The 20,406-nt window shown below is 40.3% G+C and overlaps 1 protein-coding gene across 1 annotated transcript; it reads left to right on the top strand.

Moving 5' to 3' along the window:
• Positions 1 to 621: 621 nt before the first annotated feature.
• Positions 622 to 19,316, top strand: rgmb (repulsive guidance molecule BMP co-receptor b). Its single transcript, XM_066712009.1, has 3 exons — positions 622 to 1,132; positions 8,989 to 9,509; positions 14,878 to 19,316. Exons 1-3 carry the CDS (start codon positions 1,021 to 1,023, stop codon positions 15,595 to 15,597), a joined length of 1,353 nt encoding a protein of 450 aa, XP_066568106.1. The 5' UTR covers positions 622 to 1,020; the 3' UTR covers positions 15,598 to 19,316.
• Positions 19,317 to 20,406: the final 1,090 nt, after the last annotated feature.

Below are 20,406 nucleotides of genomic sequence, written 5' to 3'. Positions count from 1 at the left end.
GGACAGCGCTTCACTTCAGCACTTTAATCCCCTGTTCGGCATCCCGACGGGCTGAGTGGCTGCAGAGCTGGGTATCCCCCACCTACTCATCTGCAGTCAGCACCCCACGACATCCCCACAGCTAATACACTGAGGAGAGAGCAGACTCATCCGAGCAAAATGCATGCAAAAGATAAGAATCATACATAATATGCATATTCATAATGACATATATTTAAGTCCACGTGCTTTCTGCACATATAAACATATAAATCTACAAAAGAGGGCAAATGTATGTATATGGGATGTAACCTGATCGCCCAATTTAAACAATACTCAATTCCAAGTTTTCCTGGTACATTTTTATATTAAATACAACAATCAACGTGATCATAATAATAAAAAAGAATAAATACGATTAAATACTGTATGTTTTTAGCAGATGTTATAGTGCAACACACTAAGCAATTCATGCGCGCCCCGTCCCCGCCGGGAGTCCAGGCTGCCCCGCTGGCGGACGGTGGCTCCAGTGGGACATTCCCTCCCGGCGCTCGGGGCGGCGCCTGTGTGGTGCGGGGCGGGGCGGGGCGGCCGGGTTTGGTTCATTTGCAATTGATCACTTGGAAAAGGGGGGGGTTGTGTGTGAGAGAGAGAGAGAGAGAGAGAGAGAGAGAGAGGGGGTTGCCGAGTCCGGTTATTGCAGAGCCGAGATTGATCGCACAGGGGAGAGAGGCAGGACGGGACACGGCGGATCGCAGCCCAACCGCCCGACTCCTTCACCAGAACGCGCCCACGCAGGTGCCCGGAGAGCGGATTGGGATTCTGCTTTTATCGCCACTTTTGCTTTTGTTGCTGATTTACCCCAGCCGTACTTTCGCACTTTTCCATTTGCGGTCCCGTTTGGATGCCATTGCGCTGCCGAGGCGTCCGGAGCGCCGTGGGACAGGGGGGAGCGAGGGCCCGGTTCCCCGGCGTGGCCGCAGGTCCACCTCGGTCCCTCCCGCGGAGTATCTGAGCCTCTCCCCACCGCGACCTGGATGGATGGGTATGGGGAGAGCAGGATCTTACTGCCCCGGGGCTGAGCGCCTCGTCTCCCCGCCGCCTCTGCTGTCTTTCCTGGCGCTGATCGCTCTCGCTTCCCGGGTCCACATAGGTAACTTGTGTATTTAATAAATATCTTTCTCTTTTGTTCCTTGTTTGCTTGTTTTTCTTCTGTTCTGGGGTAACATTTGTACCCTTTCGTGTGCTTGCGCGTCACCGTGCCAGTGTTGTCATTTAAACTTTTGATGTTACAATAGTGATTGGAAACTTATGATGAACATGAAGATTGAACAGAAATAATAAATAAACAGCAGCAGTTTTCTCATTGTTATTGTTATTAGTAGTAGTATTACTTTAATCATTATTAGTTTTATTGTGACATCAGTTTCCATGTTTATTTTTCTGTAGTGTATTTTCTAAATGTTGCTTAAACTTGAGTTTTGTTTTAAATTGCATACTTGTTGGTGTACTGTATTGTACAGTAATGGGATACTGTAGAAAAATATGTGAAAGTCTTGATGGTGAAGGGTGTTTAGTGTTAGGCATGACATACATTTATTATGTAGCCTTGTTATACAAACATATACAAAAAAAAAACACTTTGCAAAACGTGATGTATTTATCCTACCATAACCAATATGAAATAGTGCAAGACTGACTGAAATTGCATTGGGAAGTCTACAATGGTAGAAATGCTCTTCATAGAATAGATCCCACATATTGAACACTGAACCCAGTCCTGTACAAACTGTTACTGTACATCACACAACTGAAACACATTTTTAAATTGATTTTAAATCAAAGTTTTTGTCATAAATAATCATAAGTTGATTGCATGAAATCCTGTCAATTTAACATCTGAGAAGAGCTTTCAGTCATTAACAGAGAGAAATAAGTGATTTTTGGTCTTGTGCTCTATGAAACCATTGTAAAAGACCTTTTCTGAGGTCGAGTTGGCATGTGAATAGGAGACTTATTTCTACACATTTGGTGCCCAGTTTTCCCTTGGCACCCTGACAGCTGCTCCACTTTGGGTGTCTTGACCATAACCAGTGTGCATTGCCATTATAAATTGACGGAGATGGAATGGGCTGGGTGTCCATTGAATGATCACACCTTCATTATAATTAATTTAACATGGTCTCGTCAGCTGGACATAATCCACTTTGATGGATCCCACAGAAAACAAAAATGCAGGCTGTCTTACTAGAAAGTAGAAGGGGGATTACTTAAGGCTTTAAAAGTGGATGGATATCTGATAAAACCTGTACCTTTAAGTTTGCACTAATAACCTGTTACTAAAACAATTTGCCAGGTATTGTTGGTAAATATGGATTGATAGTGTAATGTAACTTGCCATTTATTGTGCACATATATTTCCTTTACTTACATTAAGCCTGTGGAAGTGGGCTACTTTTCTTAATGAAGCACTATCTGCTTCTAAGAGCAAGTTAAAGTGTCATAAAATATTAATCAGAAAATTATCTGCAAGATGAATCATGTGTATAAAATAATAGACAGTGCAGATCGAAACAGTACAAAAAGGTTAGTCCCATCTGAAGCAGAGGATTTTTGGCAAATGGTGTCTTTCTATGTTATGCTAATGGTGACAAATCCTTCTGCTATACAGGTAACATCGTGAGATATTTACTCTTCCAAATTACTGATTTGCTCCACCACTTTTCTGATGATAGGATAATTATCTTGATGCAACAAGCAATATAATACAATATAAGGTGATTTTTCGTAGCAGTGCAGTGGAGAGCGTCGAAACCAAAGACAGCAGTGGCATGAAAATGTGGCAGAAAGTTTTTTGTTTAAAGTAATATAGACTAAATTTCACATTCAAAGGCTATAGAGAGAATTCACACAGCATTTAGGAGTTTTTGTGACATGCATGTGTTCTTGAGATGCTTTGCAATTATACCTAATGTCACTAGCCCACAAGTGCAGCAATTAAATGTTGCTTAAAATAGAAATGCATTTTACAGTATCATATCACTTTTGATCTCTGCGTGGGACAGCTAGGATATTACAGTAGTCCATTATATATGATGCATTTTTGTTTTTAAACTGCGGGTTGCTTTAGCTTTGCTAGCGATGGATGAGTGCAGGCAGGCAGCGTTAGTCTTGCATTAATGAGGGCAGAATAAGAGCTTGCAGATGGAAAGCTTACTCTTATTGTTTTCTTTCACTCTCCTCAGTACCTGTGCTAACTTAAATTGATTAGAGTGTATGGGGGATGAATTAGGAGTGCATTCAATTAAAGACCTCTGTCAGATGTGGTTTTCTTTGTTTGTGTCCATAGTGTAGGTGTTTCCTGTAAAATGTTTTACATTTAATATCTCCATCAGTAAGTTTTAAGGTTGTGCTTTATAGTTTACCAGAAATTAAAGTATTGATTCATTGATCGCTCACAGCAGAAATAGGACGCGAAGAAGCTAATATGAAGACTATATTAAACTGAAATTATACATTTTGATAGGCTTTAGAAAGCTCTGGTAAATTATTCATTGGAAGCTTGTTTATAAGGGTAAGAGGAGTCTTGTGAGCAATTCCTTCATCGTTTTAGGCCATTAATATAACTGTTTTATTTTTGCTGCGGAGACCATTTGAAAGGAATCAAGCTGATTGCTTATTACTTGCTTGAAAATATTTAGTCTACAAATTGTAAGATATAAGGCAGTTGTTTTATCACCTAAACATCAGTGCTAGTTAGACAGATGTGCTCAATGTTTCAAAAGCATTTTGTAGTTAATTCAACTATTACACTGCATTGTATGCTTTGGCAAAACATGGCATGTCATAGATATTGTGATCTGCGATACTGTGATACTGTGTGAGCGTCTTGGTCTTGTCTTAAGACAATGTTAAGATTTAAAAAGCTTAAAAAGGTAAAGCTACTTTTTTCATTATGTGCAGAAAAGAAACTCAACCAAAAGAGTTAGAGCATCTTGAGACAGGCTTTGGGTTCTTTTGTTTGTGATACTGAGACTTTTTAGTTTTGTACTGAGTGTTATATGCTTTGTAGTACTTGTCTTAAACTATTCGTACAGCTTTTTCTATATAGGAGAGGTTGGATGAAAAAATAAGAACTGTCGTCTTGCAATATTCTAACTAACCGAAAGGAAAAAAAACTATACAGCATAGTACCGGTTAAAACTAGTCAAGGCGGGCTATAAGAAGGAGGGACGAATGTGTTTTTGTACAGAAGCAATGCTCTCTAGGGCTAATAAATGGGTCCCAGCATAATCCTGACAGGCAAAAGGAAAACTGAGAGTGTTTAACAGAGAGTATTTTCTTGTTCTCCTTAACTAGCATGTGTTTGCTGCTCTGGAGAGAAGTGGGGTCTGCGCACAGAGCACACCCTTAATGCAATTAGTTTTGTGGAGATATTTACACAGGGTAGCCCTTTGAGCAGTGTGCTCTTTTCCAAAGGGGCCCAGTCACCGTGCAGGAGTGAAATTTCAAGATGTGGAATTTGACCAGGGCAAAGGGTCAACAGCCCTCACGCCTTTTCAAGGGGTGAATTTTAACAATCACCAAACAGGAGGGAGTTGGGGCTTCACGAGGCTTCTCATCTGAATGACATCCCCAGCCGGTGCAACGCCCAGACCCCTTTTATTGTGGGGTCTCACATTTTTTTTTCTTTTCTTTTCCTCTCTCTCTCCCAATCTCAACATTACTGTGTGTGCACCCTTTTTAAAGGCAGAAGTGGATGCCTGCTGATGGTTCTTGGTTTCGCTTGTTCTGTGATTCTGCCCCAACCTTTCCGTCTTTCTCTGTGTTGGTTTTGTTATGCAGATGTGGTTCCATGCATTTAAAAAATTCCCGTATTTGGAAGTCATTGTTAGCTGTTGTTAATCTGGCCTTTTGTTTTTAAATGAGCCCCCCCCCCCAGAATCGGAGAGGGGGGGGGGGGGTTCTTCAGGTCTGCCAGGTGCATTGTAAAAAGATTAATTTCATTTTTAGTTGTGCAATTCAGTTTGTTGCATAATATTGTTGCTTTTATACTTTATTTTTTTACATTTTTAATTATTGTTTATAGTAACATTTGAAAAGCACCTTAAAGATTAATCCTCCATTCAGCCGTGGAGTTTTCATAGCGGCCCACAAACAATAGTAATTATCAAAGCCTGTTGCTGTGTCCACCTTGACTTTTCAATTTAGTCCAGCCTACTGCTTCTTCTGCAATATTGGACATTTGTGTAAAATGAGAAACTGCAGCAGCAGGTGGCCACACATCACTGCACAGTAATCCTGTAGTCTGTATAGCACTTTGCAGACTCTGTTAAAGAGGCAGTTAAATGTGGACTCTTAAATCAGTTACTGTTTACAGTGAAGATAGTTTGGAGTATGCAGATGTATATTTATGTAGGGCTAGCTGGAAATGGAGTAGCTGCAGGTTACATGTACAGATCTTTATATCTTATTAATGTTAATAATAATAATATTATACAAGTCCTGCAGTCATGTCTTATTTTATACACAAACCATTATAGAAATGTTGTACGTGTGTTTATCATTGCTTTACAAATTGCTACATTTAAACATGATTTAAATTCAGAGTTGTGTATCAGTCTTCTGCACTTGTTTCCTGAGCATCTACTGCCACCATCTGGTGAGCCATGAATGTTTTGAATGCTTATAAATTTGGCACATCAGCAGATTCCAGATTATTTTTTTCCTATCTGTATGTGTCTGTGGGCTTCAACCCGTTTCAAGCACATGGTTTTATATAGCTGAGTATGTGTGTATATATATATATATATATATATATATATATATAAAAAACATACTCTACATTTAAGCAGTTAAGTTGAAGTAGTTTCCTACAACAGAGAGAATGCACAAGTCCTTGTTCGTCCTCCGCAAGTGTCAAACAATGTAATCTCACACCATTGAATGGACCAGCTGCGCTAGTCACTGTGGCATGGTACATTTACTTTTAGTTTGGCAAGATTGTAATTAAAAATATCTACTAACTAATCACCTTAAGTGGTAGATGAAAGTCTGGGGGAGGGTGGGGGGGATTCCACAGTGAACATTTTGAATAATAATAGAAATGCTATTGATTGCAAGGCATATTTAATTTGAAGCTTGGCTTGGGCATGATGATATAACAGCATTAAGAGTCCATACATGGTTGAGTCTGCTGCTGAGTTTGGGGTGGGCGGCCAGGCCTGAAGAGCACTTTACCCTCATTAACCGCTTCTGTGTTCTGCTCAAGTCTCCGATAAGGCCGTGATCGTGGCTTCCAGGCCTGGCTAGGATTACATGCACATTAAACCCTGCTGAGATCCATTTATCAGTAACGAGGGCTTTTGGTATAAAATAATTCATTGTTACAGTATATCACATAGGTGTAAATGGGAGGTCATGTCTGTTGCATGTATTATATGTCAGTATTCAACAAGATAAATCGCAAAACTGAATTTGGTACATTGCGTGCTCGTCGAGGTGTGTCATCCAACGTGGTAAGTGACAGTCGAGAGGAAATGCACGCATGCAGTTTTGCTTTGGTTTCCTATTCCTGCTATATGGTGGTGTGAGTTTGTCCCATGGTTTCAGACTACTCCTGAACTACAAAGCCACGAAAGAGGAGGTCAAAGTAACAGCACAGGACTTAATTACAGTAATCGCTGTATTTGTAATGGTGTATAAAGGGGCTGTGTTCAAAATCCAGTAACAAGCTCTCTTAATGGCTGACGTGATCACTGGGGCTTGTATGGGAATAGTCAGTTGAAAATGAACTTATAATCAAATGAGCTCAGTGCATCACTCTGTCTGAATCTCGGCTTGTTTGAAGAACGGGCAGCAGATCAGCGCACAGAGATGCAACTGTTTCTGCACTTTTATTAATCAGCAGTTTAGGGGGGGTTATTCAGGTTTGGATAAGTATCAGATGACTTCTCTTATCAAGCAGTAGAAGAGTTTGGCTTCCGTGGTAATGTCCTTCTGTTTTTAAATAATTGTTCTCTTGCAAACTCCTGTTTTTGCTAGTTAACTCTCAGCATGTGAAATATTAACTGTGTTGACCTTTGCACGTGTACTGTGTTCTTATCTCAGCCGAGTTTGGAGCATTGTAGTGGAGTCATTGTTTTTTGTATCCTGAGTACATAGTTGCAGATTCCTATTTGTAGCTATGTGAGCTGAACTTTATACCTACTGTATCTACAGTACAACAACTTCGCCTAGTCATACCAGTATACAGGGAGGCGTGCTTCATCAACATAATTGGCACAAGAAAATAAATAATGTGTAGTACAGCATATTTTATAGTAACAGATTCTAAGGAATTGTTAATTACAAAATAACTGATGTATCTGGAAACAGCATTTAGACAAATTATAGGTCTCTGTAAAAACAGCTGGAAAATGTAGTTTATTTATTTGAATGGATAGGGCTAATATATCAAGAGCCCCTTAGTCACTTTTCCCGAAATCATACCTAGCAGAAAACTTGTGCCTTCACTGTCAGAGCCCAGCAGGGAGATTGAGTTTTAAGTGATTATGTGCGGAGTTCCAAGAACTGCTCTTTTTGTTTTTGTACATTTTGATTTTGTATTTGTTTGCAGCATGTTTTTCTTTTTCTTTGTTTGTACATGTCTATGTGTTTGCTTCTGAGGTCCTTTGAATATGTCCAAAAAGTTCATTCCATCTGGAATATGCAATTACAATTCTGACCTTCTTATTTCTGTGTTTATAGTATGTGTTACAATAGGCTGCATCTGTTATCAGTCAGTGGAGCTGCAAAGATGTCCCAATCATTGACTGGGCTCTGAAGAATCAAAACTTGCTTTATTGTATGAAGTCCCAAAGCACAGTTTTAGTCGTTTATAATGTGAATTAAATTAGAGCAATATGTAGGAGTTTTTTTTTGCCCCCACAGGGATTGATAAGATAAACACAGGTTGCTGGTATAGTTTATTCATTGAAACAGATGGATGTCAAATACATTGTATTAAAGGAGCAGAACTTGATTTTTATGTTTTGTTGTATACCTTTAGTTTTGTAGTATTTGTCATATTTCTGATCTGATATTCAGCTGAAGGTTGAAGTGCCGTTAAGAGAGAGGATGAAGAGAAATGCTCCTCCCTTGTTCAAGAAGAGTGAATAAAGCCATCTTAAACAGATAGCAATGTTATTATAGTAAACGTCCTTTACTTGCCCATCTCTGTGCCTTTTAGAATTGTCACAATAAAACTAAAATTATTTTACCCGAGTTGTCAGTAGTGTACTGCAATCTGTTGACTTTATTTATGATCATATTTTATGAAGCTTTATCTGCAGTTCATACCTGCAATCTATCTTCTCTTGAGGATTTGATTCAGTTTTTATAGCTTCTTGCCAAGATTAAAGGGAATTTCACACTCATGTTCAGGTGACTTTGTAAACATGACAGTCTATTAAAGTCTACATTGTCAAAATAAAGTTGGATTCAAGGAAGAAGATAAACAGTTTACAAGCAAACAATGGACATTTCTGCCAGGAAATAAGGCATGACTTTCAACTGTCATGGGGCACCTGAGCATCAGTCCCTTTGAAATGCGAAAGAGAAGATATAAAAGGGTTTTGCCCATGTGCAAAATGTAGAATATAAATAAATACTCTAATTCCTTAAGTCTGGGTTTATTATGTCTGGGTTTACTTGTCTGTTTTCTGTCCCCCTGAAGCCTGTGAACAGTTTCCCATTTCAGCTCAGCTGGTGAATGCTCCAAAACAATACGCGCACTTCAGTTCACTGGCTAAAGAATGAGAAACACTCAACACTGCAGACAGCCGAGCCAACAAACAAAGCAGTTATAGCCTGGCAAGAACATGGGCGTGTCCCTTTCACAATCCAATGGCACTTTAGATGTTAAATTAAATTATTTTATCCACACCAGGCTTTATTTTTTGGGGGGGAGGGGATTATTATGTTTTTATATTAAAATACTTCTATTGCCTTTTTTTTTTTGCTTTCCAGGAGAGTGCCAAGTGCCCACACCGCAATGTCGAATCCAGAAGTGTACCACAGACTTTGTGTCCCTCACATCCCACTTCAACCCCTCATTGGACGGCTTCGACACAGAATTCTGCAAAGCGCTCCGGGCCTACTCTGCCTGCACGCACCGCACGTCCAAGAGCTGCCGTGGCAACCTGGTCTTTCACTCTGCCATGCTGGGCATCAGCGACCTCATGAGCCAGCGCAACTGCTCCAAGGACGGGCCCACCTCCTCCACCCACCCCGAGACTGTCGCAGAGCCCTGCAACTTTCACAGTCGCCACCACGGCGGCGGCAGGGACCTCCGGACGGGAGTGGAGCACCCCCAGCCCATCTACCTCTTCTGTGGGCTGTTCGGTGACCCCCACCTCAGGACTTTCAAGGACCACTTTCAGACCTGCAAGGTAGAGGGCGCCTGGCCCTTGATTGATAACAATTACCTGTCAGTGCAGGTGACCAACGTCCCAGTAGTGCCAGGCTCCAGCGCCACAGCAACTAATAAGGTAGGGAAGCCTTAATGCTCATTTGTGTGATGTTTTCCTGCAGGAATAAAGTGCATTCTTGTGCACAATGCTTGATTAAAGACCAGTCTTACTAATGGGCTAAATTACATGACGCTTTCTGTCCACTGACAGTGCCCAGCTGCATTGTTACCTATTTTTGAGTAGACCTGCAATAATGTCCTTCATTGTTGTCTGTGTATTGGGAAATCTCTCATTAGGATTTATATATTAATTTCTCTCAGTAATTAGTTTTATACAGAGAGAATTTATTGCGTTTGGTAATGAAAAATGAAACGCTTATCTTAAGAAAAAGGTTTCATTTATAAAAAGACGTAAAAACAATAACATACACCCTCTGTCTCTGACGGGGAAAATCTAAAGAAGTAATCTGTTCATTGACCTGTTACAGCTAACATTAATGCAAAATACATCAGCGCTATGTGCAGAGTTTGTCACTGTGCTTGTCTGACCCTACATAATTGCTGCTGCTATTAAAGTGCAGTTGCCTGCTGCTTATTCCACACTGTGCTTGGCCCAGGTCACCCAAATTAATCTGAAATGGTTACAGCAGCTATCAAGTACTTTTCAACTATGTGATTTGTCTCATTCCATTGAAATTATTTACAGCTTCTTAACAGGGAAGTGGATGATAGCGATGCAGATGGGGCAGTTGGGGGGTTTATTGCAGGTTTTCCCCACTTTCAGGGCCAGAGAAACCTAGTCGCTGCATTCCCTACTCCTTGCTCTGAGAGCTGCGGTGTTCACACAACCCTCTGAAGCAGGGCAGATGCATACTGCTTTGGATTGCCAGTGCTCGGAAACCATTCCTGGGTCATCTCTAAACTACAGTTTCACCTCAAGCAAGAGCAATGAAGGAGATGCTTGCCACCATGAGCAGGATTTGAACATGCGTGGGGGCGACCCCGTTGGATTTCAAGTCTAACACTTTAACCACTCGGCCATCACAGTTCACTCTTGTTTGAGTCTGCAGTCTTTGAGGATAGAATATTAAGGATACCCGTGTTAAAGTACTGGCTGTGGTTGTGGACTACCAGATTGTTTTGATCTTCAGTGTGTTAGAATCTATACAGGTCATTTGGTGGGGGTGTGGGGGGGTTGCAAGGTGGTCATCATCAGATTATCATTTCGATGCACCTGTGCTAAACCCTCAGTGTAGCTGTGGGGTTTCAGCAGTCACAGACCATTGAAAAAGCCTGCTGATCACATCTGCTGATACACATTTCTTTAAAGTCATGCGTGGTTAGCTATCAATTACTGCCTTTGCAGAGACTTGGAATCCACTTCCTGTTTGCACTGTAATTGTGCTCTCACGGGGTGTGGGGGGGGGCAGGGCACATGACTGAGTGAAGTCTACGTTTCTGTTCAGTGCGGAAGATCTCTTGCCTGGAAATGCATATCTGGATATCTTTTACATCACACACTACTAGACTGCTTTTCAACTCTGGGCGGGCCAGAGTGGAAAATCAGTCCAGTAGTTCTTGATGTAAAAGATATCCAGACATGATCATAAGTGCTGTTTTGCAGATTTAGACGACATTGTAACTGGAAGGATCATCAGATCAGTTTGGCAGTTTCCCTAACCGAGGATAGTTGCGATTGACATGAGTAAACGTGATGTCTCTCACATTCATATAAGACTCTTGTGTTGCTTTGAAGACCTGAATCTCTTGGGGCAATTGACCTCATCTCCGTGCTGCACTAAGAGGAGCTGTGCCAGTATTACCTGACTGGAATTAAAGCAGCTGGTGGGTGTTTATGATCTGATGTTACTGGGGTCTGAGTAGTGGGTTGAGGCTTCCTGTAAAATTAACTTTGTGTTTTCCCCCTCAAACTGTGCTGATTACCAATGAATCATTTATAGTCTGGTTTATGCTTAAGTGTGAGGGTGGACGAGTGAGTTGCAAAACAGATTGAGTTAAAAACATTAAAATCAACTATTTTTTTTCCATTCCCCATCTGTGGAAAATACAAATTAACATCATATTTTCCCTGCTTTAGAAACCCAATTTGTTTTTAATCTTCCTTTTATTTACTTATTGATTTTCATCTATGTATTTCTGAGCGGAGACTTAGGGTTTAACCGTTCTCTCATCAGCACAATTAATATAGTGTAAAACTGAAAAGAAATGCGTAATTTCTAAAGTATGAATGAGTGTACTATATGGGCCAAAGATACGGCTGCATCACTTCTGTCTCAGACACGCCCATGCCCTCTGCCTCCCTTTAACGACTGAATGCCTGATACACAGCACTGTCACATGCAGAGAAAGTATCTTCAGACACTTTAAATACTGTACTATACTGCAAACCAGCTATTGCAGCATTTTTTTAAATTGTATTTCCCAATAGTGCTGCGCAGCCCAAGTCAGATTTAGTTTCAAGTTAAAGCTACAGTGCCCTCGGTGATGTCTGGGGTTGTTTGGCAGGGGTAATCGCTTGGTTTCAGTTTACCGTGCTCCTCCGCTCCGCACCTCTGCTGCGGTGACAGTGGGCAGGCTGTGTCACAGGTGAAGAGGTGGATTCATTTCCAAAATTGTTTCCCTCCACACTCTCCCGTGTTTCAAGCCGTACCTCGTGTCGTGTGCTGGCACAGAGTAACTGCTGTGTCTGAAAAATACAACGGTCGGACAGCAATGCAAACACACAGAAACAGTGTTTAGGTGTCATAGGGGATTCACCTTTTAATGATTGATTATCCATTAAGGGAAAACAAAAAACAATGTCACTCCCTTGTCAGCTACCATAAGTGACGATAAAATATGGCTGCTCCACAGTAGATTTAGATGATTAGACTAACAATCAGCTTGTTAGAAACTGTATAAAACTGAACCTTAACAGCCCAGGGAAAGGCAAAGTTTAAAAATGTATTGTATTTACTTTGGTAAGCTAAATGTTTTTTTTTTTTTATGTTAGTATCTCTTAAAAGATGTATTATCCTGAGGGATCATATGGGTTTGAGTTCTACTGGTAGTGTGTTGTTTTAGGGAACAGAACAGGATTGACTCCACACTGATACAAGATGTTCTCCGAAGGTATTTGCGTGCAGTTTGTTAATCTGCAAAATATCTATTTATCTGGTGGAGTTGGGTATTGTGTGCTGGGGATAGAAACAATGCATTCTTTGTTCTCTAGATTAGTGGTATTGCTGGGTGTAGGTTCAGATCGCAGATAAACTCATTTAGACTTTGACCAGGTGCATACAGGTAAATCTATTGTACATATGAATTTAATAAAAGGAAATGTACCTGAGACAAACTCTAACAGATGCGTCTCCCATGGATTCCTGGGAGTGTTTATTATTTATTTTCTTTCCCCTATCAGAAAGGGCCCAAAACCACGGTTTTCAATTTGAAGATGAATTTATAATCTACATAGGCAACATTTTCTGTCAAATATTTAAGAAGTTTTCATATTGAAAACTTCTAAATGCACCCCCCCACACTTCCCTCCATGAAGGTAACTTATTTTTCAAGGGCCCAGTACTAATTGATGGCTGTAATGAAGGGGTAAACTGAAGCACACGTTTTCAGCTCTGACCTATTGACTGTTCACTGATGTTAGTATTACTGTTAATCATTACTGTGCATAATTATCGGCGCATCCTGTTTAACTGAGTTTTGCTTGATTCTGGGTATAATAGCCCTCTGGTCCTGTGCTTTCATCTGCCTGTTCAGACAAAGACCACTATTCAGCCATTTGCTAATGTGACACCGTACTCTCATTTACCAACTAGCATTAGGTTCCAACACGATAGGTCGCATTTGTAAACTGTAAAAGTCTGATAGCAGATTGTAATCCCATTAGCAAAACACATTTTATCAGAAAGGCATCCATTAAAAAAAAAAATGCTGAATCTGAAATGATCAGAGTGTGACTGCAAGTCAGCTTTCAATAATATCCTATCCAAACTGGATACCTGAAAACACATTTGCATGCCGTCTCTGAGAGGAGCAGGTTGTTTTCCTTCAAGACTGGTTGACCACTATGCCAGTCCACCCTTCAAAACACACACACGCACACATGCACACACACACACACACACACAGATTTAAAGTGTTTCAGCCACGGGAGCCCAAATTAACCTTTATTTGTCTCAAGAAAGCAGATGTTTAAAGCTAAAAAGCTATAGACCAGGCAAACGCTGTCCTCACCCTGGTGGTTAAAGCGGGACACTATCAGCTTTAGGTCATGCACTCAACTGTCAGGTAATCTTTCACTATACACTTAAAAACAGGCCTGATTTGACACCTGATACACTCTCAAGGGTTTCAGAAGGTTGTGCGGTCCCAAGAGAGCTTCGTAAGCATTTTCTACCTCCTTCTCAGCTGCAGAACTCAGTAGGCCTCTAGTTCCTGGGATTTACTACATTACAGCAACTACACAACAGCTCTCGTCACATTTTGGAATTATCCAGACAGACATCAGTTTGCAAGAAACTAATTGTAACCTGCGTCCCAGCTGTGTTTTGTGTCTTGGAAAGAGTGTTAATGCCTTAGATCAGCTTCGATATTTTAATTATGCATGAATGTGTGAACTATACCTTCCATACATGCATAATCCCTGGCCTTTTGGCTTTTTTATATCAAGGAAAAGCAGTGAGAAACCCAACAGACATATAGAAATATAGACATATATCAATTGCAACATATTTAAGCTTTTGGTTTAATAGTCACAAAGACTTTAATCTGACAGCACTGACAGCATCTTGCTATGTCAGTGTTTGAAGAACCCAGAGGTAAATGCCAGGTGAACGTTTAGCCCTTTGAACATTGTTCGGGGGATATTTTCTTTACTTTTACTTTCTGAACACTCAGATCATAAAAAACCCGTTTTGTTTTAGTTTTGAATATCACTTATTTTCTTGATCTAGTGAAACATCTGTTTATTTATTCATAATCCTCTCTGATCCAGATAACAGAAGCTTAATCAAAACAATTACAGAAGCCAATACCACACATACTAATTTTAATATAGTGCTTCAGCAAATAATAGAAAAAAACATTCCACTCAGGTCTTTTTTATTCTTAGGCCCGACAATGCTTAAATTAGAGCAGATTAAAAACAAGATGCCTTTTATCTAATCAAATTTTCACCCGTCAGGGATGCATTTGAAACATTGTGTGTGTCCCTGCTGCGACCCCCTTCGAGCCTCACACAGTCAGCCACAAGGGATGTCTTTCACTGATTATGAGTGCATTAACAGGTGGCATATTGCTTTAAAAAAAAAAAAAATCTTGAGTTGTTGAAGAGGGACAGAAATAACAGCTGTAACAAAAGACGAGTGGGTGGGTGGGCACAGTGAGACATGTGAAATCCATACTGATCTTTTTCGGTGTGTTTCTTCCAGATAACCATCATCTTCAAACCTTACCAAGACTGCACGGACCAGAAGGTGTACCAGGCCGTGACGGACGACCTCCCCAAAGCTTTCGTGGATGGTACTATCAGTGGAGGCGACAGCGAGGCCAGGAGCCTGTGGATCATGGAGAAGGCAGTGGGGCGGCACGTGGAGATACACGCCAGGTATATCGGCGCCACCGTGATCGTCCGCCAGGTGGGCCGATACCTGACCCTGGCAGTGCGCATGCCGGAGGAGCTGGCGGTGGCCTACGACGAGACCCAGGACTTGCAGCTGTGCATGAACGGCTGCCCCACGGCGGAGCGCATCGACGAGGGCGGGTACCTCCCCCTACCGGTCTTGGGCATACACCAGCTCGGCCACCAGCACCAGCGGCAGCACCACCACACGCACCAACCGCACCACAGCGCCGCCTCAACCCCACACAGGGGCTTCTCCCTGGAGAGCGCCACGGCCAAGTGCGAGGAGCAGCTGCAGGCGAAGGACATTTATTTTCACTCCTGCGTGTTCGACCTCCTCACCACCGGGGATGCCAACTTCACCTCGGCAGCCTACAGTGCCCTGCAGGATCTGGAGGCGCTTCACCCCCAGAAGGAACGCTGGCACATCTACCCCCGGGACAGCAGCTCCGCCCCCTCCTGGGCCTCGCATGCACCGCTCCTCGGCCTGCAGCTCCTCCTCGGCTTTCTTAGCGCTGCATTTTTGTAGGATTGTTTTTTTTTTTCCGACTTTGGTTCATGAACTACAAAAAAAATTAAATATATATTGTCATAATATATTGAAGAAAAAAAAAAACGAGAACAAGAGGTATATATGTATATACTGTGTATATGAAGGGATATCCTACCCTGAAAAATTAGACAAACAAAAAACACACACTCCTGACTGTACATGTTGTATATATTTTTTATGTTCAGAATCGCTGGATGTAGTAGTCTTAATTTACTTTTTTGTTTTCGTGACTTTTTATACCTCATAATGTGAGGTGTTATTTTTTTTTCTTTTCTAAACAGAAGCACTTTAATTTTTATTTTGCAAATACATAACAGTGTTCCCTCAAAGTAGAGCCCAGGCTCGTATGATTGTCAGCAGTCTTGGCTTTCACCAAGTCAAAGCTGTTTTTCGTTTTAATTGAATGCTTATTGTGAGTTTGTAGGTAGTGCTTTTTAGTAATGCTTTACATAAATGTTGTCACCCTTCAACCCGGTAGACGGTTATTATATTATGGATTTTATGAGTGCTATTTACATACTTGTAATGGGGGGGGGGGGCTGTGCAAGGCCGCATCATAATTATGGCTTGGAGTTTTTTTTATTCATTCTGCATTTCTGCACCATATTTTGTAGAACAGTTCAAGTATTTATTTATTTATTCCACTATTCTTCATTACCCTCAGTGTTTTCTAATGATGGAATACAGATGGATTTGTACATAGCCTTTCTGTTGGTTTGAATTAATGAAAATAGCTGGTTTTGATAAATATATAAAAAGCAATTAAAAGGAAAAAAAACAAACGAAAAAAGATCACATGGATTGCCTTCAACAAATACTACAAGCCAGAATTGTAATGCATTTTAACGGCTTAGAGAGCATCTAACTGTGCATAGGCCGGCAGCACTAATTGAGTTTGTGGCGGCCTTCAGACAACCCTGCCCGGAACCCTGTTTTGTAGTTTATTGGTAGGTATGTGCATAATTACAAGCATTTGATGGTTTCATACTCCGTTGACTGAGGGAGAGCAGTCTGCTAGTGAGGAGAAGTAAGCAAAGAAGCAGCGGCCAGGTCCATTAGGGACAAGGTGGAGGATTGCGGGCCACAAACGCTGAGGAGGGGCTTATTGTGCACATGGATACCTGGGCAACAAAGTCCCATTAGTGGGGGTTTCTGCCCTGAGTTTCTCCATTTCATTCCTTGATGGAGAACAATGATGGCATCATCACAAGACCGCCATTCCTTACCTGAGAAGGACATGAAATAAGAATATGACCTGACATTGTAGGTCCCAAACGTAACGCTTATTATTTAACACATCCTTTCCCCTGACTTCTGTGAAACTTTTAATATGTATAATAGATATTTGCTTTTTCAAGTGTGTTTTGACAAGTAATGTTTTACCACTTTTAGTCTCCTCTGAAGGTGAAAAATGCTGAAACCGTTGTGTCCCTGCGCTGCTTTGCTTAAGAATCCCTCAGATCTCACACAGTGGATTGGGTCAGATTTGCTCAGGTTCTATAAACGGCACCAAAAACGTCCTACTTCTCCGTAATTGCATAGTAGGAACTGCACGTAATAATAGACCGTACGTGCTTAACCTAGCTAGCCAGTGGTCATGTTGTTGTTTTTATGTATTTTTAGATTTGCGTTCGCTGTCATTATTACTAGAGAAGGATTACATTTTTCTGGAGGGAATAAAAGCCTTCTGATAATGCGAACCTGGCAAGGATGGGCATAAATGGAGTCTGGAGCAAATCTTTGTTCACTTCCTGTTCATTTCACAGCTACTAAAATGAGTTCATGGGAAGAATATATATATATATATATATATATATATATATATATATATATATATATATATATATATATATATATACACACACACACACACTATACATATTGACTTGCTCCTTCTGCTCCTCCTTCCATTGCATTGTTATCAGCTCAATGGCAGGTGTGTGATGGATGGCGCATTTGTTTGAACGCACTGCAAGCACACTTCTGGTGCTCTGAGGATGACGTAAAGAAGCTTGCACTACAGCTACCTCCCTCACTGGTCAACGCATTTCACAGATTACACTGAAGAAAGAAAACCCCACTCCAGGGCTGTGTGCCACTCCAGAGGGCTCTGCCTGCACAGTGCGGGGATTGAAGTGCGCAGGTCGTTGGGTAGCTGACTTAATGTGAAAATTCACTTTTGTTTCAAGTGGATGACGGAGAGCAGCCTTCTGTGACTCTTGTTTTGGCTGCCTGGTACCTGCAATGCTTAGAATTAGCATTGTTTATTGCCGGGTTTTGTTTTCAATTTGTTTTTTTAATTTCTAACCAAAGCACTTTTCAAAAGACTGATCCTTATCTCGGTCCATGCAGACTCCATTATTACATACATTTTGCAGTGTTATATTTATGGATACAATATACTTCTTTTTTTTAATGAAACAAACCTACAACAGGAAACTCTGGCTTTTTTACTTTATTGGTTTTATTCGTTTGTTTTTTATGTGTATTTATAATCTAATCCCACAATATACAGCAGTCCAATATCATCTGCTGCATTTTTGAATTCCAGTATTCAATTTACTGCATTTTTAAAATTCAGTTTTTTTCTTTTTGAGTGATGTCCAGTTAATTCTGTACAGTTAACTTTGTGAAACATCTTGACGCAACTACACAGACATTTGATGGCAAGGCTTTTGCTGTTGATACTTTTTGAAGTGTTGTATGATAGTGGTCTGGTGATGTGCTCTTTGAAGTGATTTCATGGCAGCCTCTTTTTGTTTTCTTACTACCTTTCCTTTAAGCACATTCTGCTTTTATGGCATATTGCTTTTATTGTCACATACAGTAGAACTGATATATATATATACATATACATATATATATATATATATATATATATATAAAAAATAATAATAATCTCACCTTTCGGGAACAAAACATGTTACACAACGCACTGTAGTGTAGTATGATTATCTTAAACCTGTGAAAATCTAATTTAATTTAAAGCTTTGCTGACACTTGCATCCATTTGCCTCTTACAGGTAGAAGGTGAACGTATCCATGGATTCATAGCATAGCTTTCGACTCCTGGCTCTGGTGCTTCAAGTAATGAAGCATTTAAATTTCAAATGTACTTACATTGCCATGAGGTAGAAAAAATTAAATTGCAGCGTGTAACACAATCTCCCATTGCCCCCTGACACCTGCTACTGTAGATTGGTTATTATTGCAAGACTACTACTGCCAATGCCGAAGAGCTGCTACCATACTGTGACGAGCTGACCGCCGGTGCAATGTGTGTAGATTTCAATGAACACTGGGAGCAGGACACAGAAAATGGCGGGCAGTAGATTTCCTCTGATTTCAGTGCAATTTACTGCGAAAGTAAACCTTCATCCTGTGTTTCAATTTGTCAGCATTTTTTTTTTTTTTTTTTTTTTTTAATGTGGCGTATGGATATCTGTTTTGTGAAAAGAGTGACTGCTCAATGTGTAAATACTTAAATTATTTATAAACATGATGTCCTTTTAGAGGAAATTAAAGCTCCATATTCTTGCTGTTGGAACATGTTTCAGATGTGATTGTACTGCCACCTAGTGGTCTACAGTTGTTACTTCAGTGTTTTGCTATTTTACTGGCTGCAGTAAGAAAAGAAAAAAAAAACGTGTGCAAGTGTTTTATTTAAAACAATAAATAAAAACAGTGAAGCAGTAGTTTGTTTTTATTATTTAAAAAATGTATTTTGAAAATGTGCCTCCAAAGTAAAACCATAAATAACTGCTGTTCTATATGATTTGTTTGGCATACATTTCATGGAAGGTTAAGTGATGCGTGATTTCATGGAAGCTCTAAATCTATCACATTTGTACACATATTATAGACTATTTTCAAATGAGATGACAAAGTAACAATTACTTGTTGGTTGATTCTATGAGGGATCCATGCTGTGAAGCAAAATTGCATTTGTTTGTTTGTTTGTTTGTTTGCAAGATGAAAAGCAAACACAAGGCCTGGCACCAGCTTCGGGGTGTGGACAGATACATTTCCTTATATTTATTATTCAAGTATTTAGTGGGTTAATTCACTTAGAAGTGATGCCTATTTGTATGATTGTCCCTGTTGAAACAACAGCAGACTGTATATTAATAATTCAGATACTTCTGATTCAATTTTACTTCACAAATTCATGAACATGATACTGGTATCAGCATTAAGGGTATAGCCCGACTTCAACCTCCTAAAAGGTTTGCTTCAGGTAGATGCCTTGTATTATTATTCATTCAAAGACAATAGACGACCAGAACAAGAATGTACAATATACAATCTAAGTCCTAATTAGATTAAAATTAACAAAGATCAAGTACAAAAAACAATGCATGAGTCTATTTACTGGTAGCTCAAGAGCAGACAATACGGCATCCGTTGCATCTGTGCTACATACAGTAGAGTCCGAACAGGACAGTTTCCAGCCTAGCTCATCACAACAAGTCCTAGGCTTGTAAATAAGAAAAACATGCTGTTTCGTCAGCAGTGTGGATTTTGTTCTCAAACACACAGGTGGCAGATGGCTTTTTGACTTGGTGTTGACTACAATTAAACAAAACAATGGTTAGAAACCTTTCAAACACAAATGCTAATGAAATAAAAAAGGATGGATAAGGATATTCTGAATATCCTTCAGATCTGCTTGCACAGATAAAATCACGGCGTCCATGACCAGAAAGTCTCAAGGATGTTCAGAACACCAGTTTTTGTAGTGCTCAAGAAAGGTATTATTTATTTATTGTTTTTATTGGTTTCAAT

This window comes from Amia ocellicauda, chromosome 8 (genome assembly GCF_036373705.1).
Source record: "Amia ocellicauda isolate fAmiCal2 chromosome 8, fAmiCal2.hap1, whole genome shotgun sequence".
NCBI lineage: Eukaryota > Metazoa > Chordata > Actinopteri > Amiiformes > Amiidae > Amia > Amia ocellicauda.
Note: the sequence above shows the minus strand (reverse complement) of the source record. Positions and strands in the feature narration are given on the sequence as shown.